The sequence below is a fragment of the Heloderma suspectum genome, chromosome 3 (genome assembly GCF_057233095.1).
Source record: "Heloderma suspectum isolate Gila_16-S chromosome 3, 16-S_ref, whole genome shotgun sequence".
Lineage (NCBI taxonomy): Eukaryota > Metazoa > Chordata > Lepidosauria > Squamata > Helodermatidae > Heloderma > Heloderma suspectum.
In genome coordinates, this window is record NC_139460.1 from 315,149,584 (window position 1) to 315,170,049 (window position 20,466).

Sequence of the window (20,466 nt, forward strand, 5' to 3'; positions counted from 1 at the left end):
CCACTTGGGGGGTGGCGTCGGGGGGTGGGGGACGTCTGTGCCTTGGTTCAGCTTTAGAGAATGTAAAGGGTGCATACTTGAAATTTCATGCAAAGAATACACTCCTCAACATGCTTTTACCACCTTCATTATATGTTAAGAAAGGTAGGTGTGTTAGTCTGTTGTAGCAAAAACAACAAAGAGTCTGGTGGAATTTTAAAGATTAACACATTTATTATGCTATGGTGGAAGCCTGATGAGGTGGGCTTTTGCTAAATGTGTTAGTCTTTTAGATGCCAACAAGCCTCTTTGTTTACGTTAAGATAGGGTGGTTCACAAATTTTGCAGATCTTTATGCTATTCTGATCCACAATAGCCAAAATGAAGAAGTTAATGTTGGCTATCCAAGCATGTATTTTGGCAATAAACCTAACATTTAATAATGGTTGGGCAAAAGAAAGCACTTATTGGAATATGAACTCTAAAGATGCGTTTCAGACAATTTAAAAATACATACGAGGTGGGGAAACTTAGGCTCATGGGCCAAATCCAGTCCTGCTGGAGTCCCAATTTGGCCAATAGGGACCAGAAAAAACAACTGTAAGGCTGGAAACCAAAGTAAAAAAAAAGAAACAGCTGCACCAATTTAATTCCCAACGTGTTTTGACACTTGGTCTTTATCAAGGGAAAAACTCTTGGAAATTCTTTTGGAGGATTCCCTCTCCGTTGCTTCTTCCAAGGTGGCCTCGATGGCCTTGTAGGCCCCTTCCAACCCTACTATTCTATGATTCTATGATTCCGAAGAAGACTGACCAAGTGTCGAAATGTGTTGGGAATTAAATTGCTGCAGCTGTTTCTTTTTTTGACTTTGGGTCCAATTTGGCCCCCTGGAGTTCCCCAGATGGACATGCCCCCCTTTGCCTGACTGCTGATCATTTGGTGTATTTCCAGCCTTTGCATGATATTTTTCCCCATTCTAAAAAGTTGAAATGCCTCTCCTAGCTAAGACATAGATACTGTCAGGAGTGCCCCTGCTACCTTCTGAAATCCTCAAGTAGCCAGAATCAACACACAGACAAAAGGGCTCTTTTCCAAGGCTTTATTTCAGTTCAACCTAATGATGCTTACAGATGCTAATTGCCTGAGACTAAGTGGAAAACTCAAAGGAGCAGCCTACCAGGGGATTCTAAGCGTTAGGAACGTCAGTTGGTCTCTGTTTGGAGAAAAGTGCGGAAACTCTCTGAACTTAAGGAGTAGGAGGGGAGAGTCCCCCCCCTTTCCTGTGGGGCATCGGGGCACAGCTGTTGTCATCACGCCAACTGGGCTGAGCGCTTCCTCTCGGCGCCCACAACCTCTCACTTGTCTCTGTGCCTGTGCCTTGCATCTAGAAGCTGAAGTTGTCCCTCCCTCTCCATGCCAGGGTCACTGTCACTCCCAGGAATGTGAGCGGCGGGGGGGCTCTCCCTCCAGCTGCACCTCTGAAAAATGAGCAGGTTCCTCTCCCATGGATTGTATCTCTTCCTCAGAATCAGAGCTGCTTTGGGACTCTATGGGCTCAGATCCAACCCTGACAGATACTAGCAGCAAAAACTTTAAGTTAAATATCCCAATGTTTTTTGTATTTTGGCCCTGCCCCTTTTGCCTTTGGCCACACCCCCTTTGCCTTTGGCCATGCCCATCACTGGAATATGGCCCCCGAGTGCTTCTCTGAAACTGGAGTCAGCCCCCAAGCTGAAAGGGGTTCCACACTGCTGGCATACAAGGTAAAGTAACAATAAGATGACCACCATTTGGTGGAAAGCTGGGATGCAAATTGAACAAATAAACAAGATAGATGGCAATGTTATACTGTGTATATTATATTATCAACTTGAAACAAACTGTTATAATAGGCAAGGCTCTCCAAGATTATCTAGGGAGTTGTGGGAGCCATCAGAGTTCTGAATGTTCACAGCCTGGCTCCTTTGCGCATGGCAAGTGTAACATGCAACCAAACTTTCAGTTCTAGGCAACTCTGCAGGAGCCTGCTCAAAGTCTGGATTTGGCAAGCTGAATTCATTTAGCTCTGCATATCCCTGACCCATGCCCATTTGCTGGGCACTTGGATTTAATTTCATGGACTATTCCAGGGGTGCAGAAGGTCATGCCCCCTTTCTCCTAGCTCCGCCTCCTTTTCCCCAATCACCAACTGGTTGTTTCCCAGCTTCTGTACAGTTTTTTCCTCATTGTGAAAGGTTGAATTGCCTCTTCTAAGGATGTTTTGCCTTCAGCTCCACCCACCGGTAGAATGCAGCCTTCAAGGCCATCTCTGAAATGGAATAAGGCCTTGGGCTGAAAGAGGTGCTGCATCCTGGACTATTCCATCCAAGTTGTGCCGCTGGCACTGGACTCTGCATCGGCTCTTTGCTCCAGGAAGAAACCTGTCCAACTGAAGTATCTCTGCAGAAGACTGGCTGTTTTGAGAGGTGTCTGTAACTAATGTTTCTTCTTATGTACTGTAGTGCAGCCTTCCCCAACCTGGTAGTCTCCAGATGTGCTGAACTGCAGCTCCCTCCTTTTGGCTCTGGACATGGCTTATTTTGGGATGTGGCCCCTGAGAGGTCACCCAACACCCTATGCAGCCCCTGATCTGAAAAAAGGTTGTGCATCCCTGATAAAACCTGCTCAAAGCCATTGTGTTACACCTCACAATGGAGGGGTTGTCGTGCCACTCATATCTATGTCCTCCACCAGCTTTCACCCTCTAAGAAGGGCCACAATGATAAATTCAGATTGGCTTCTTTGATCACTAAATTCTTAACTACCAGGTGTTTCTGCTTCCAGATGGAGCAGTACCAATCTAAAGGCTGTTCTGCAGCTGTTCTGTCTTTTCCTCCTTGACAGATTTTTTATGGAAAGAAGAAAGAAGTGGTAGGAAAACATAGAAGGATTTCAATGGAAGACAATATCGTCTGGACCCTGTGTCAAATTCCATGAATGAGGCAGGGCAATTGGACAATATAAGCCTCACCTTGGAAGCACCCCATGTCTCCTTGCCATTACTGAGATCATAAGAACAGAAGAGAAGCCCTGCTGGATCAGACCAAGAGCTCATGTAATCCAGCATTCTGTTCACACAGTAGCCAGCCAGCTGTCGACCAGGAAACCACAAGCACAACACCCTCATCTTCCTGCTGTCCTCCTTATATTCTCAACCACCCGGCCATCCTCTTTTCCTGCGGTGAAAATTTAACAGAATATTTTCCCCCTCTAGGTAGGTACAAAAATGCACTTTACAAAGTACCATCAGCTACATGCAGCATGTTTTCCTTTCACTTTTTACCCCAGTCAAAATTTAACCCAAGCAGTCTTTTAATTACATTCCTTGCTAATAGCTGCATCTTTCCCCCCTGCCCCGGGCTCACTATGATTTGAAGTTGTTTTTAATTATCTCTCTAGGTAAAGTATCTTGGAGCAAGGATGCTATTAAAAAGAGTCTGTTTCTTTTTGTATGCCTCATAATTGAATAGCAGGGCTGCAAGTATTTTATGCATATTTGGAGCCCATGTTTTACTTAAAGAACTCCCCCCCCCCCAAGCTGGTTAAAAATACACAGTATCGCAAAATCTGCAGTAGAAAACAAATTGTGGCTTTATGGAATAATAAAAAGTACTTGGCATTTATATAGCGCATTTCAAGCATTAAAAGCACTTCACATGAATTATCTCAGTAACACCTTATTACTTTATTTATGATTCATGCAGCACCATTAGTCTACAATACATTAATCTACGAGGAGATTGCTGTCTAAGTAATGGTTATGGTAGCTCTGAAAAGCAGACCATGTATAATTATTCCTAGTAATGGGGCTGATCAGGACTAGGTCTGGATCTGCCCACTGGATTTGGGGAGGGGTGTGTGTGTCTATTTACTCCCACCCCGCACCGAAATGTCATTCTGTGCAAATGGGGAAAAAGAAGAAAAAAGTGAGATGAAGAAGGTCTTATTGTGCTCCAAATGACTTCATTAACATTGGTGGAAACATATTGCGGCTTCAGACCTCACTGCATCCGGGTCCATGATTCTGTGGGGGTAGTGTGGGTGAATTTTGCTTATTTTAAAGCAGAATTTGGCTGTTTTAGGCTTCCATAGCAGTTTGCTGCCAAAAATCATCAGGAAAATTGTGATTTTTTTTTGTCACTGGGAATTTCAGCAGCATGGCAGGGGGTGGGGCATGAGGCCTGTAGGCTGTGTGTTGTCACCCCTGGTGTAGAAGTACATCCAGTACATCCATCCAGAAGTACATCCATCATTGATGACACAATGGCCTGGTGTCATCATATATAGTTTCAGCCTGAAAGAGAGCCAATAATCTACAACCGTGTCCTCCCTTTAAATTGGAAATCACAATCCCCTACATGCAACTGAAAATCTACCTCTGCCACATATTGAACTACTTTGCAAAGAGTCCTGGGAGATCCCTACAAATTTATTCATTTGTTTATTTAATGCATTTCTTAGGCACCTTCCAAAACTGCAGTCTTCCCAAGGCAGCTTACAGTAGAAAACATAGAATTCTGTATCCGTATAGCAAGTTCATAAAAACATAAATTAATTTTAAAACTAATTTAAAAATGAACCAGTAACAGAAGCAGCATATTAAATAAAATATTTCAATTAAAACCCAAAGAAAACAAATATGTTTATAAATCCTCTTAAAAACAAGAACAGAGAGAACCAGTAATATCTCTCTCAGGAGGGGGTTCCTTAGGGAAGAGGCCACCACTGAGAAGGCCCTATCGCAACTACCTGCCAACCTTACAGACCTGAATGGAGGGCCAGTGAGTAGAACTTTAATGATTAACACATGGGCAGGTTCATAAAGGTGTAGGCGGTCCTTTAAATAACATGGCCCCAAACTGTTTAAGGCTTTATAAGGTCAAAAAAGCACTTTGAATTGGACCCGGAAATGCACCAGCAACTAGTGCAGCTAGTACAGAATTGATGTAATATGCCCCAAATATCTAGCCCCAATAGGGCTTGAACATAGGAAGAGCTGTGCTGGATCAGACCAAGGGTCCATCTGGTCCAGCATTCTGTTCACACGGTGGCCAACCAGCTGCCCATGGGAAATCCACAAGCAAGACATGAGTGCAATAGCACCCTCCTGCCCATGTTCCCCAGCAATTGGTGCACATAGGCATACTGCCTCTTATACTGGAGGAAGCATATAACCATCAGGACTAGCTGCCATTGATAGCCTTATCCTCCATGAATTTGTCTAACCTCCTTTTAAAGCCATCTAAATTGGTGGCCATCATTACATCTTGTGGTAGCGAATCCCATAGTTTAACTACGCACTGTGTGAAGAAGTCCTTTTATCTGTCCTGAATCTCCTACCAATCAGCTTCATGGGATGACCCCACTGGGTTCTAGTTTTATGAGGAAGAAAAATGTCTCCCTATCCCTTTCTCCACACCATGCATAATTTTTTACATCTCTATCATGTCTCCCCTCACTCACTTTTTCTCCAAGCTAAATAGCTGCAGCTGTTATAACCTTTCCTCATAGGGACACTCCAGCCCCTTAATCCTTTTGTATTCTGCACCAGGTGAAGTTTCCACATAGAGAGAGCTCCATGTCGATTACATTACAGTAGCTGAGTGGGGATGTAAAAGTTGCCTTCACTAGTGCATAATCTGTTAAGAATATCAAAAATTCCCTTCACACAGAAAAGTAACATGGCAGGGAGAAAGCCAGGCAGACGGCAGACCCCTTTCTGCTGACAGGCTACTTTTCTAAAGGCGAAACGATTTTTTTGCATTGGGGAGAATTCAGTCATGTGCCCAAACACACAGACATACAGTCTGAAGTGGTACAGAAGTAAAAAGTCTGTCTCACACAATTCTCTGTGAAGTGGAGATCGACTGACTTTAGGCTCTTAGTAAGCTGGTTAGATTTTGCTGTTTGCTTTTCCAAAGATGTCTCCTCCTTCCCCATGGTCTAGATGTCTTAATGGCGAGGCTTAATAATGTGTGTTGGAAAGTTCCCAGTGAGGCCTCTGAAGATGGGCGGATTCCTCCCAAATGGATGGGTGGATTCCTCCCACATCACACTTAAGCCGCTAAATCATTTGCCATTGTTCTAAAGGCGCCTTCCCCAAGCATAGGACCACAATTCTCAAAATAATGATGGGAGTTGTGATCCAAAACATATGGAGGGCACTAATTTGGGGAAGAAGGCCCAGTCCCAGGGATGCTGCTGATCAAGAGGAATGTGGATTGGATGGCAAAGGAGTTGGAGGAAAGACTGGCAGCAGAAGGAGGCAAAGAAGCTGAGGCAGACTGGCGGCAGGAAAAGGAAAATGCAGGCCAGCATCAGCCACCAGTCTTTTGGATGGAAGCCAGGCATAAATCAGCAAACACAATTGCATAAAAATGCAAGGAAAACAAATTGTCCTCTCCTTGACTTGAATGAATTGCTTTCCTGCATGTTGCTAAGACAAGCTACTTCTGACTGAGCATCTGACACCACATTACGTCACACACAGGTGATTCCAAACAAGGTTCCTCTGCAAGGCACGTTCCCAAATCCAGTTTCTCAGGAGTATTTTGATTTGGAGAGGGCCTGTGGCCAGACACTTTGTGGGCAAGAGAGAGGGGGCTGAGCATACATGGGGAAGGGTAAGGCAACAAAAATCTAAAAATCCAAGCATCCTGACCTGGAGAGAAAAATGTGCGTGTGCAGCCAGGATCCCGATGCCACAGCTGATGGGTGTATTTGCTTGTGATGCTTGCCTAGGAACCACTGAACTGACTATGGATGCAGCTTTTCAGGCAGATAAAAAATCATTGCAATTTCAGACTCTCTCACCCCTATTACTCTTGCAACTCTCTGTCTGCCCCCCCCCCTCCAAATTTCCCTTTCCTCTGGCCTTCTTCTCTTGCTCTAGTTGCCCTGGACCATTTTCTCTTCCATTGCAATACAATGAGGTTAAAGAATGTAGGGCAAGTCGAGGGGAAGTGTGTAGAAAGTTTCTAAATGGGAAGTCAGCTGGAGGAGGAGATGAACAGGGACCAGGGAAGAGGGAGGAAAAAATGGAATGAAGAAAGCGGATGGACAGGATATCAGAAAGAACGGGATGAGTTGACATGGAAGGATAGAAACGAACAGACAGGAGTTTTCTGTGACAGAAGCCTTACTCAGGCATTCACAACCAACCTCACTGCCAGGGAAGGTCAGCAGCAGAGATGTAACTGCATTTGGGTGAACGCCGTTACAAAGCTCTGCGCGATCAGGAACCGTGGTACGAGTGGGTGCTCAGTTACATGTTTTGCGTGCCTGAACAGAGAGTGACCCCGATCCAACTAGTGAGGGTCAAGTCAAAAGGAGGTCATTCATGTGTTTTGTTTTCTCTCCACTGACATTTGCTATAATTTATAAGCCATTACACACACACACACACACACACACACACACGCAACAGGGCTATCATCTGATTAAAGATATTGTAATCAATTCATCATGTGAGTTCTAGTCAATTAGTTTTTCTTCTTAGGAATTTTAATCTTCCAGTGTTCCAAACTGCCACTCTTGCTATCCATTTAACATCGCAGCTACTGATGAGGGCGGAAGCCAAAATGTTTAGCACTAAATCTATTTTTAAATTACTCTGTTCGTAGTCTATCTATCTTCCCTGTATAAAGATAATATAGATATAGGCACAGATATAGATATAGGGCAGTATCCAATGCTGCTGCGCCATTTATGCCATTGATGTAGCACTAGCAGAAGCGACCTCTAGTGCTATGCCAATAGTGTAAGCTGGTGCAATGAGTTTCCCTGGAAAACCCTTTGTGCCAGGTTGCGCTATCGGCAGTGTACTAGAAGTCACTTATGCTAATGGTATGTCAATAGCTGTAAGTGGAGCAGCAGTGCTGGATTCTGCACATAATATATTTCAGAAAACATTTGTCAAACATGGATGAATGAGCAGCAACAGTGCTCCTTTAAACTGTTTGTGCTCCCTTTGGCAGCACTCCTAAGCACATTTACCTGGACGTAAGTCTCCACTGAGATTTTTCCATTAAAACATGCATGCATTAATGTTACAGTGGATTCACCACCACTTCTTCATCTCAGATTGCTTAATGCCAGGTTGTGCTTTTAACTGATCTGCGGAGTTAATCTGAAAGTCACCAGCCCGTTGCATTAGAAGATGGCTTAGCTAGATGAGTTTTTGGTCAGACATTTACTAAAACATCAAAACAATACCTCAACAGCGGCTTTGGCTCTTTCAAATTCCTCCTCCAAGGAATGATTTCGTGTGAGGAGGGCACCACCCCAACGTTGCTCTTTGGTAGATCGTACCTAAAATAAAATAAAATACAATAAAATACATTAAGCTGAGGATGATGTTCATTGAGAGAGAGAGAGAGAGAGAGAGAGAGTCAGTGCAGTCTGGTGTGCAATCTTAAGCACACCTACTTGGGAGGAAGCTCCATTGTACTCTGTGGGTCTCAATTCTGAGTAAACATGCCTCAGATTGGGTTGCATAGCTCACTTTTTCTAAGGTAAATATGGGAGGACACTTCACTCCCACCCCCTCCCCCTAGGTCAATTTTAGAGTATATAAGAGTAAAAATCACCTGCCCTTAGAGGAGTCCACCTGATGTGTCTCTGTTCTAGACATATTTCCTGCTTGGAAGGAAGCGAGCCCATAGCAGTGACTCATGCAGAGACATAGTATTCTCTGAGAGCATGGAATTCTCGCATGCATCTGCGTCAGGAATGACTGACCACTCCAATCATATCCAATGCAAAAATGAGGCAGAATCAATCGCCTGTCCCCAATGCACCAAAAATGCAGTTGTCTATTAGAAAAAAAAAATCCCACGTCCATAGTAGGGTAAGACCTTTATTAGGATCAGCTAAAATGTCCCAAAATAGTGAGCAAGCTTTCAAGTTCTCCAGAATGCTTCATTGGGCAGATGTTAAACATATGGGGATAGGGGGAGAGCAGCAGTCAGTGCTGGCTCCAGGTTTTTGAAGGCCCTTGGGCAAGACACCCTCAATGGCCCCCTTCCCTCCATGTCTACCTTCTCAACACCAGTGTCACCAGCTGCGATTGCTCCTCCTCCTCCTCCCCATCGTTGCTATCACTTGCAACGTGTGCACTTGCTATCACTTGCAACGTCAAGTGCTATCACTTGACAGGCAGAGAACCAGTGAGCAAGCAAGCATCTACTGCTCCTCCTTTTCACTACCACTGTTGATTGGGCCAAAGCGAGAGGTGGGTGAACAAGCAGGTTGCAATGGTGAAGAGGAGGAGCAACTCCAAGGGAATCTTGTCAGTGTGCCCTTGCTGGGGTGTGGCCCTTGGCAGGTGCCCAACCAAGCCTACTTACCCTTGAAGAGGGTTCGGAAGCTGCAGTTGGTGCAGAACACGGCGGCTCGCCTGATTAAAGGCAGCTGCCAGCGTGATCATATCACTCCGGTGCTGAAGGAGTTGCACTGGCTACCAGTTGTTTTCCCGGCCAAATTCAAGATGTTGGGTTTGACATTTAAAACTAGGGGTGCACGAAAGCCACTTACCTGGTCTCGCAGCTTGCTTCGCGGTGGGGGGGAGGCGCTTCGCTGCTCCCCCTGAAGTTCAGGCCGGGGGGGGGAGGCTTCCCGCCTCGCCCGGCCGAAATTCAGGCCGGGGAGGAGGCGCCTCGCCTCGCCCGGCCGCGAACTAAAAAGTAAAAAAAAAAACAACGCCCCCGTTCTGATCTGCAAAGATCTGCAAAGTCAGCCGTGATAGGCTACGTTAATCGTCACGTAGCCTATCACGGGTGACTTAAAAAAAAAAAAGCGCGTACGCAAATGGCGGCCCCCATAGGGAGCCGCCATTCGCGTTCCTTATTTGGTCGCTGTAGTCTACGTAAATCTTTACATAGAATACGGCAAAAATAAGGGCAACGCAAATAGCAACACCAGACAGGTGGGGGGCAACACCAGACAGGCCACTCAACAAGATCAGCCTCGGATGGCCTTCTCTCTGTCCCATCAGCCAAGGTAGCTAGGCTGGTGAGGATGAGGGAGAGGGCCTTCTCTGTGGTGGCCCCCACCTCGTGGAACTCCCTCCCTAGAGAACTTTGTCATGCCCCGTCTCTAATGAGCTGCCACCACGCATTGAAAACCTGGTTGTTCAGGCAGGCATTCGGGGTGGGTTAGGGTATTTTAGAATATAATGTTTTAATGTGTAATTTGAATGTGTAATTTTATTGTTTATATTGTGTACATCTCCCAGAGTGGCCAGGTGACCGACCAGATGGGCGATTAAGAAATTTAATAAATAATAATAATTAAAAAATACCCTTGATGCTGGCCCTAGCAGCAGTACTGGGACAACCAGCCTCTCCAGTAGAAGTTGATTGGAGGGGCAGTAGAGTAGGAACAAATGCTCCTTCCCTCCTGCCATTTGACCCTCAAAGCCCCCCCCCCCGCCCCGTTCTACTCCTAGCTTGAGAGGTATCAGGAGCTGCTGGGATCTGCAAACAGCTGCCCCATGTGGTGAGGAAGTGAACTGCAGGTGACTGCTTCTCAGTGAAGCACCCTCAGACTCTTGACTGACTCCGCCCACCCAGGCAAGCCACTGGATAGACCTGAACAGGAATGAGTATAAGAGGCAGTGGAGGCTGGTGGCTCCGATGTCAGAGGGGCAGTGAATCCAGTCCGGGTTTCAGTCAGAATTCTAAAGGAGCTTCCACACCTTGGACAGCTCCTTTAGAGTTCTGACTGGTTGTGACTGAAACCCAGACTGGATTCACTGCCCCTCTGACATCGGAGCCACCAGACTCCACTGATAAGAGGACTTCCTCGTCCAGTTTAGCTTTGCTTGAGCAACATGGGATTCCTTACAAAGAGAGATTTTTTAAATTGTGTGCTTTTTAAAAAAAGAAATAATATCGTTAAACCAAAACAAACAAAAATCCAACAAAGACCAGAAAATATAATACACATATAAACCAAACTGAACATTGTTATTAATGAAGATAGATCTTCATAAGATTAACAATAATACAAAATGCATAGATTAATCAAGTCCTTTCAACAAGATCTGTGTTGACTTCAGAAACGCTGTACTGAATTATTGTTTGTTTATTTATTTACAAGATGTATATTCCACTCTACATCCAATAAAATTCCTGAGCAGTGAACAACAAAAAGGAAGGGAAAAGAAAGCATCAAAATACAGAGTTAGGGTGCAATCCTATAAAAATTTAGACAGAAATAAGTCCTACAACTCCCAGCATTTCCCATCCAGCCATGCACCCTAAAAATATTTACAATCAAATTATGCTAATAAAACCATGGCTGGTTAGTCAGTGAAGGCTTGTTTAAATAAAAATGGCTTCAGCAGACACCAAAAATGAAACAACATCCGTGCCTGTGTGATATCAACTTGCAGGGAGTTCCACAGAGAGGGAGCCAAAATACTGAAGGCTCTACTCGAAGTGGACTGCAAATGGACCACAGTTCCATGCAGAGCCACCTGGACTGTAAGAAACATAAACCATCTACCAATAAATGACTCCAATGAAGTTCATCCATCAGACACCTGAATTTGCTCAGTCAACTTTGGGTTTGTGTGCAGCTGCCCTGTGTGGCCCTGATGACTAGATGGTCCTACAGCTCCTGGTTTCTGGCTCCTCGCTCATCTCAATGGGGCAATTGGGAGCAGGCAATCAGAAATGGAAAGGGTTAAGCAGACCCACCCCGCTCCCGCTCTGATTACAGGCTGCTTTCAGCACCCCCCCCCGACAACATACCCATCCCAAAGAAAGGCACAATGGCACGTAATGTGTAGCTTAGTCTTCTTCAGTCTGTGCAATGGAATCTATTTGACTGCTACAGCAGACAGTGCCAGCTCCAGGTTTTTGAGGGCCCTTGGGCAAAATACCCCAATGGGCTCCCTCAGTGAGTTTACCTTCTCAACACCATTGTCAGCACCTGTTCTTGCTCCTCATTCTCTTTCTCATCGTTGCTCCCGCTTGCTTACTTGGTGGGCAGTGAGCAAGCAGACAGTGGTACCTACTGTTCCTCTTCTCACCACCTTTGCTATCTGGGCCAGAGCAAGAGGCAAGTGCGTTGCAGGTTGCCATGGTGAAGGAGTAACTCCAGGGGGCTCTTGTCAGTAGGCTCCTGCTGGGGCGAGGGTCCTTGGAAGGTGTCCAACCATGCCTACCCTTGATGCTGGTCCTGACACTGGTTGCTGTTTATGGCTCGCCCCATTACAAACTGTAGAAGCCAGTACTTTCATCTCTTACAACAGAAGAAAACCATAATAAATGGGAACATATCCAGAGTGTGTATGAGAAACTTAGCAGGTAAACTGATAACCTTGCAGGCACGATAAAATTCTTTTCAGTTATACTTTACACTCTATAGCTGGGACTGGAAATGTAGCCCAATCATTGTACTCGGTGCTGTAAAGAAAAACATGTACTCCAGTTCTTCCCTGAGCCCAGTTCTTCTTTCTGTATCCAGCTCATCCCCAAGATCCATTGGAAGATGGCCACTTAGAATGATGCTCCAAAAGGGTAAGAACTATGCCCATGTTTGTGTCTTGGCTACAATAATTTTTCTTCAGTGAGTTGAGAAGAAAGTGTTCTTGTCCTCAGGGCTGACTCCGGGTTTCACAGGGGATCCAGCCAGGTCCATCCCACGGTCCCCAACCTTTTTCGGTTGGAGGCACATTTAGATTTTTGAAAGTGTGTTGTGGATGTTGGTACAAAATGGCTGCCATGTGGGGGGCTTGCCCATTCATAAAATGCCATCGTGTTTTGTAACACTCGTTTCCCAGAAGGCAAACTGGTGAGACTAAACGAAAAATCATTTGCGTACAAATCTAAGGACAAGGCAGAGGTGGGGGCTGAGCTCCAAAGCACAAAAGCACTCTTACAAATCCAAATAAAGATGGTGCTGGAGGGCAGTCCCTCACTTGCAGCATGACAGCCTCCCAGTTAAAAAGCACTGCTTAATTTAAAAAAAATCATAAGTAATAAAATACAAATCAGGAGGGGCAGGGAGACTGATGGGTGCCAAGAGAGGTGTCTGCAGCCACAATGGGGACCACAGGCACCACATTAGAGATTTCAGGTCGAAGATGTGTCAGGAGGTTCATCCTGACTGGTGGCAGCTGATCAGTAATTCTCTGCTATTCTTGGCTCCTTCTTTTGTTCAGCCTCCTTTTGGGTATTTTCCTCATGAGGAAATATAATTAAAGTTTGTAAGCACCCTTTCATTAAAAACAAATATTTTGAAGTCACAAACACAGTGAAAAGAAATGCCCCCTGCCAATGCAAGGAAAAGCAACACAGGGACCTAAAAATGTTGGTTCTGCTAACCTCTTGACCTCACACTTGTCTGAGGCTAAACTCGTTAGCCAGATGTCTGCCCAACAGCAGATGGCAACCGCATCTACTTACAGTATTACATTTATTATTATTATTATCATCATCATCATCATCATCTTGGGGTTATTCACTTGCAATGACCTGTCTTCACGCTGGATATAATTTCTGTCGCATCAACATTCAGGGCTGAATCCAGACTGTGATTTGGGGTGGGGGTGGTGTGTGCTGACGACTTATCTTGTGTTGAGCACTGGTGGAAAGGGAAGTGGTCAGAGAACGCGAAGGTTGCCTTTCTCAACCAACATATACTGCAGCTCCATTGAACTGGACAGGACTACAGCCGAGGGGATTTAGGGTGCAATCCTATGGCTGATAGACATTGGCTAGGTGGCCATTGGATTTTTCGGTTTTCAGGGACCAACCTTGGAGCCAGCACTCTGAGGTTGGTTCCCAGAAAACTGCCTCCCCGCCCCTTCTCCCGCTGCCTCATAGGAGGCGTGGTTTGTCCCCGGCTCCGCACTTGGAAAAGCAGCACAGAGCAGGGGGAAAGTGGGCATTCCAGGGGAAAGGACGGCAGAAGCGCTGTTACTACGCTTTCTATGCACTGTCTGGCCTCCCCCCTCACTCCAAGCCTCTCCAGCTAGATAGCTGAAATCAGCCATCTAGCCATGAATGCAGGGTGGCCGGAATGCAGAGGACAAGATCCTCTCTGCGCTCTGCCTGCCCTGCATTGGATAGTCGGTCGCCCCCCAAATTTAGAGGCAGCCAACTATCCCCATAGGATCTCACCCTCTGAGTAAAATGGTTTAGTGGCTGAACCATGAGAGTATAACTAAGCACACAGCTTATTGTCTTTAGGGGGAACCAGGCGATCTAAATATGAATACTTGCTAGTCCGAGGCCCCAAAAGCTACTGTGACTATAGGTAGCCTGCACACATGGTCCTGAAGAGGAATGAAGCAGCTAAGAGATTTGGCTCTGAATCAGGAAGTCCCCAGCTTGAATCTTGACTCTGCCATACACTCACTAGGTCAGCCTTCCCCAACCTGATGTCCTCCAGATGTGTGTAACTTCAACTCCCAGAGGTTTGGAACACTTGAAAGCACACTACAAATGTGGCTTTTACCTATGAGAAAAGCTCACTGACCATCCACAACACGTAATGGCCATGTAGTGCCATGCACTTGGGATGATGGATCATGCCTTCTCTGTGGAAAAGGGAATGATAAATGCCAGCCACCAGAATTCTTCCCAGGCTGTTTCAGGTCTCTGTTGCTTAGAAGATAAAATGGACAAGTGATGTACCTGGATGTCTTTGCTCCTGGGATCTGAGCACAATGTAGCGGATGTCAGCATTGTCAAGAATGGGCAGCAAAGATGATGGCCAAGAAATTGTAGATTCTGAATGGTAGTATTATTGACAAGGAAAAGTCTCTAGCACATAGCCAGAGGACCAATGCATATGCATGGGGGTTGAAGTTAAATGTGAAGGGCATGATCTGCCTTGGATATGTAAATGAATAATGTGAGCAAAGTACATAATGTGACTCATTACAGCATTATTTAAAATGTATCTAGGAGAGAGAGGTCAGAAGAGCGTTCAGTGTATTGGCTCCCTCTCACCAACATTATTTCATTTTCTGCACCTGCTGAAGACATTTTTATTAAACAAGCCTTCCTTGGCTGACCAGCCATAGATGCTTTTATTGGAACTATCTGATTTTAAAGGTTTTAATTCTGTATTTCAATGAGGATGAGGATTTCTCTCCTTTTCATTGTTCACAGCTTGGATATTGTATTGGTTGTAGAGTGGTATATAATTCCTGTAAGTGAGTAATGCCAGAACTTTTTCAGCTCAATGGTGTAAGAAAAATACACAAGTACAGGGTCTGCAAAAGTTTCCCATTGCACAGAAACACTGTATAGTGCATTCCAGAAGTAGCAGATCCTGTCTTACTCCAAACGACAGGGACAGGGTCCAGCACCTTGGATAGCTCCTTTAGACATCTGGCTGGTTGTAACTAAAACCCAGAATGGAATCTCTGCCCCACTGAAAGCTGATTCACCAGCTTCCCTTACTTGGCAGTGAATCCCACTGGATTCAGTCAAGTTGCTCCCAAGTAAGTGTGCAGGACTGCAACCTTACAGTGCAATCCTACACATTTATACTCAGAAGTAAGTCCCACTGAGTTCAATGGGGTTTACTCCCAGGTAAGTGTATATAGGATTGTAGTCTTTATGAGTCACAGTTAGGACTGCCAACTGATAAACAATGTTTAGATCATAGGCTTTCAATTCATCTATTGATTAGATTAACAGTTTCTTTTAATATCAACAAAGCTTCAAAATATGTGTCTTCTGAGGATCTCAAAATAAGGAAGTGTTAGAACTATAGGAAGTTGCTTTTGACCAGGCCAGAATGTCCATCTAAGCCAGTATTGCCTATTCTGACAGGCAGCAGCAGTCCAGGGCCCCTGGCAGCATTCTTTCCCATCAGCAGCTACCTGCCCCTTTTAACTGAAGATGTTAGGGATTGAACCTAGGACCTTCTGCATGTCAAGCATGTGTTCTACCACTGAACCCATGCTTGACATGGTCCCTTCCCAAAAGGTTCAACAACAGGCCTTTGGGCTGATCCAGCAAGACTCTTCTTAGGTTCTTAAGAAGTACCTTATGCACAGTCAGATAGCTTGTCCATCTAGCCAAGTACTGCCTAATCTGGCTGGCAGAAGCAGTCCAGGGTAACTGGCAGAGGTCTTCCCTATCACAGCCTCCCTGGCCCTTTTAACTGGGGATGCTAAGATTGAAACCTTATGCATGCAAAGCAGCAGAGGCTGGTGGCTCCGATTTCAATGAGGCTGTGAATGCATTCTGAGTGAATCCAGTCAGGACCAGTCAGAACTCTAAAGAATCTATCCAAGGTGCTGAATCTATTTGGGGGATTGGGCTCAGCATCTTGGATAGCTCATTTAGAGTTCTGGCTGGTTCTGACTGGAACCCAGAATGGATTCACAGCCCCACTGAAATCAGAGCAATCAGCCTCCACTGATGCAAAGCATGTGTTTGCCCACTGGGTGTATGGTTGGAAAGAAAATATCTAGTGGTAGGTATTATAGCAAGGATAACTTTACCATAGAAATATTTCTGGAACTGGAGGAATTCAAGGAAGATAGGCCTATCAGTGTTTATTAGTCATGGAACCTAAATGCCGCATGAGAGACAGTCAACTTTATAATAGTAGATCCTGGGGGACAAATAATAATGGGGGAATTTCCTTCATGTGCCGCTGGCTACACATGAGCATGGCGCAAGCACACCATACATTATTTTGCGCCCTACTGATGTGGAGCAGGAGAAGATATTCATGGAAAGGAAGCTGGTATTTTAGGATTTAACAGCACAATCCTGTACATGTCTACTCAGAAGTAACTTCCATTGACTTCAATGGGATTTACTCCCAGGTAATGTGCACAGAATCATAGCCTTAGACACCAAATACAATATTTTCCTACACCTCAACCAGAGAGAATCTTGTGAGTTTCTTTTTCATCAGGGCCTGGTGGAGCTGAGCTACTGTTCCTTAGAGCAGCATGGCCAATAGTCAGGAATGCTGGTAGTTGAAGTCCAAAACATCTGGAGAGCTACTTTTGGCCACCCCTGTCTTAGAGCAATGAATTCAATGTCGCACCCCAGAGACAGCCCCATGGAGAAAATTCCTTTCCCTCCTTCTGGTCTCCTCCAAGCTGTGATATGGCTGTCATGAGAGGGTCAGGGGAAGACTCTACCCAATCCCCTTGCAGTAATTCTTATTTTAATGTCATGGGGTGGTGGTGGGGAGGTCATTCCACATGTGGAGGCAACAGCCCAGCTGACAGCGTCCACCCAAGTTCCCCTGCACTGTTGTTGGTCATGCTATGCTGTGACCAACAAAAGCTCCTAGATGTATGTGAAATAAGCAGGCCTAATTTAAGCTATTAATAGCAACCAACTCCCATGGAGGCACTGACAATGTATAACTTGGGATAAGTGCCTGCGTTGGGGTTGCTTTTTAGCACCATGCTTTTTATTGCCCTATTAATCTCCTGGCATGTCTGCAAAAGCTTAGTAAGACTTGCTCTGATTTATGTCCAGAACAGTATTTATGGCAAGAAAAGGTTGTTGAAATATCCTGTGTTTTTCCAGCAGCCACTGGTTTTTAGTCTGTTTGTTTTCCCCTTGACAGGCTAGTGATTTCCCCAAACGATCTTCCGGAGCTTAACTTGAAGCACACAAATCATGATAGCAATAGCAGCCTGGCAAATCCTGGTCATCTCCGGATTCATTTGGCAGGGGAATGCTCCAAACTATCCTTCCTCTAACACCTGTTCCAAGAGAGAACATTTGTACCACATGCCCGGAAAATGGCAGGGAGTGGTGGTAGAAGAGCCTTCGACTGTACCGCACTGGGCATTTACTGGTTGGTTTCAGGCTGATTTCTTTTTGTTCCCTGAGTGGCACGGTCACCACTACTGTATGGTTGCATCCCAACCGCATGGGGAAAAGGGCAGTGCTGCCATGGAAAGGGCAGTGCTGCCATGGGGAATGTTGCTGGAGGATGGGCTGTCCAAAGTGCCTTCTGATGGTTATGCCTTCTCTTGGGCAGCGGGGTGCGGGGTAGAGTTAGGATCCCAGTGAGTTGAGGGGAGGGTGCTCATCTAGCACAAAGGTGGGGCTTCTTGGACATTTTGGTTGTATCTGTGTATAGCAGGGTGGGCCACGCACAGCCCATGGGTTGCATGCATCCCCCCCCCCGCCGCCCAGTGCAGCTTCTGCAGCAGCAGCAATTTAAAAATTGCCTTTTTTAAAAATGGCAGGCTTAGTGCTGCAGAGTGATAAAAGGGACACATTTAACTTCAGTACGAGCTAAATTTGGCCCTTGTAGGGCACCATAGCATTTTGCAGCTAGTTTCGGTGGTATCTTTTTTTAGGTGCCCTATGGAGTGGTGCCCTGCAGAGTGTGGCCTCGGCGGGGGGGGTGTCCAGGGTGTAATGGCCCCCAGACCACCTGAAGTTGCCCACTCCTGGCATATAGGGATATAGCATATTTGGCCTCATTTGGAGGCTACTGCAGAGTGGATCGATTTTGTTACTTTTCTTTTTCCACTTCTATTGCTTGTTTGATTTGGCCGAGGTATTTCACTATTAGGTCTCTTAATATGAACTGCTGAATGGATGGCTTAATGTGGATATTATGTTGTTGTTATTGGTACTGGATATTGTTAATTGACCTTTTGGAATGTTTTATACTCAATTCAACCATTGATATACTTTAAATGAACTGTTGCTGGGTGGAATTTCAATAGAGCAGTGGTGTTATAACTTTTTTATTTACATTATAGCTATTGTGGTATTGTATTTAAGTTGTCTATTTTATCTGAACCGCTTTGAGCATCATGTACTTGTGGAAAACGGGGTACATAAATAAACTGACTATGACATCACCTCCCTCCCCACAGAATCGATATTTAAATACGCTTGTTTCCAAAGACCTCAAACTGGGACCCTTGTGGGATTCCTTAGTCTCTGGACCTTGGGGGACATTGAGTGGCCCCAGGTATTTGGAGCTTACTAATGGTCTAACCAGACATGGTGGTGTCTTCACCTGTGTTAGAATGTGGATTATACTAATACAGGGGTGGGGAACCTCAGCCCCAGGGTTATCTCTAGCCTTCGTGGGGTCCAAATTTGGCCCTCTAGGGTTTCCCAGATGCCCCGTTTCCCCTGGCTCCACCCCCTTTCCCCCAACCAAATATTGTTTGGTGGCTTCCTGGCTTTTGTGCTGTTTTTTCCCAGTTTAAAAGGTGGAAATGCCACTCCTAAGGCTTAGTTACTGGCAGTAAGCGTTTCAATCTACATTATGCTGGCATTTTGTTGGTATTTTGGGCCTGCATCTTTTGTTTTTGGCCTCGCTCACAGAGAATGCAGCCCCCAAGATCTTTTCTGAAACTGAATTTGTCCCTTGGGCTGAAAGAGGTTCCCCCACCCTTGTACGAAAGGTAAAAAGGGTGGGGTGGGGGAGGGAATCTAAAGCAGAGAAGAGGCAGGTGGGAGGGAGGGATGTGCAGAACGCTCACAACTTGTCTGGGAGAAAAAGCACCTGGGGGAGTGGGATTCATGACAAGAGCAGGTGAATTCAACCCCCCCCCCCACTAGGATGCTGCCTGTAATGACAGTATCCCCCCACCTCCTTTCAGTATATTAGGAGAATTAGGAAACTCTATGTGGATTGTTTACACACTTGAAATTATACATTTTTATTTTTTTGCTGAAAAAGATCGGTATGGAGGCAGTTTTTTGTTGCCTTGAACACACAGCTTGTCCAAACGACTGTGATCTCTCACCTTTGGTGCAGGTGCTAATTCTAAATCTGAGGCTGAATCAGATTCCAATGCAGTTTTGACACTGCCCAGCTCTGACGGGGACCTGTTCTCCGCAGACCTACAAAGAATGCAGCACAGCAGCAGACAGTGAAACAGATGTTCTTCATGGCACAGGCACACTCAGTCTCACCCACACTCTAAGCACTTGGCTCATGAGCCTACACAGTGGAGGCTGGTGGATCTGATTCTGGTGGGGCTGTGGTTCCATTCTGGGGTTTAGTCAGAACCAGTCGGAATTTTAAAGGAGCTATGCAAGGTGCTATGAACTTGAGAGAGCGGAGGACAGGAAGGCCTGGCGTGCTCTGGTCCATGGGGTCACGAAGAGTCGGACACGACTTAACGACTGGACAACAACAATGCAAGGTGCTGCACCCGAGCCCCAAAGCAGGTTCAGCCCCTTGGATAGCTCCTTCAGAGTTCTGGCTCCTTCTGACTAAAACCCAGAATGGAATCACAGCCCCACTGAAATCGGAGCTGCCAGCTTCCACTGATCCTACACACATCCACGCAGAACCACTTTGCATGTTACAAGACGCGGTGGATAGTGGATGCATGCATGTCCTGGCATCTCTGCTTTCCACTGCTTCTAGTGATGTACAAAAGACAAACTTGTGCGTCTCCTGTGACCAGGTCTGTGGGCTCCAGTTAACTGTGGGATTCATGCATCACCCCATAGGGAAGGTGCA

General features: G+C 45.6%; 1 protein-coding gene across 1 annotated transcript in view; it reads right to left on the bottom strand.

Moving 5' to 3' along the window:
* Positions 1-20,466, bottom strand: part of PEX5L (peroxisomal biogenesis factor 5 like) — a 241,238-nt gene that overhangs the window by 19,792 nt on the left and 200,980 nt on the right. Inside the window, exons 6-7 of the mRNA XM_084842080.1 lie at positions 19,742-19,838; positions 8,233-8,328 (exon numbers count right to left, since the gene is read on the bottom strand). Of these exons, the coding sequence (XP_084698206.1) occupies positions 8,233-8,328; positions 19,742-19,838 (193 nt within the window). The remainder of the gene's footprint in view (positions 1-8,232; positions 8,329-19,741; positions 19,839-20,466) is intronic.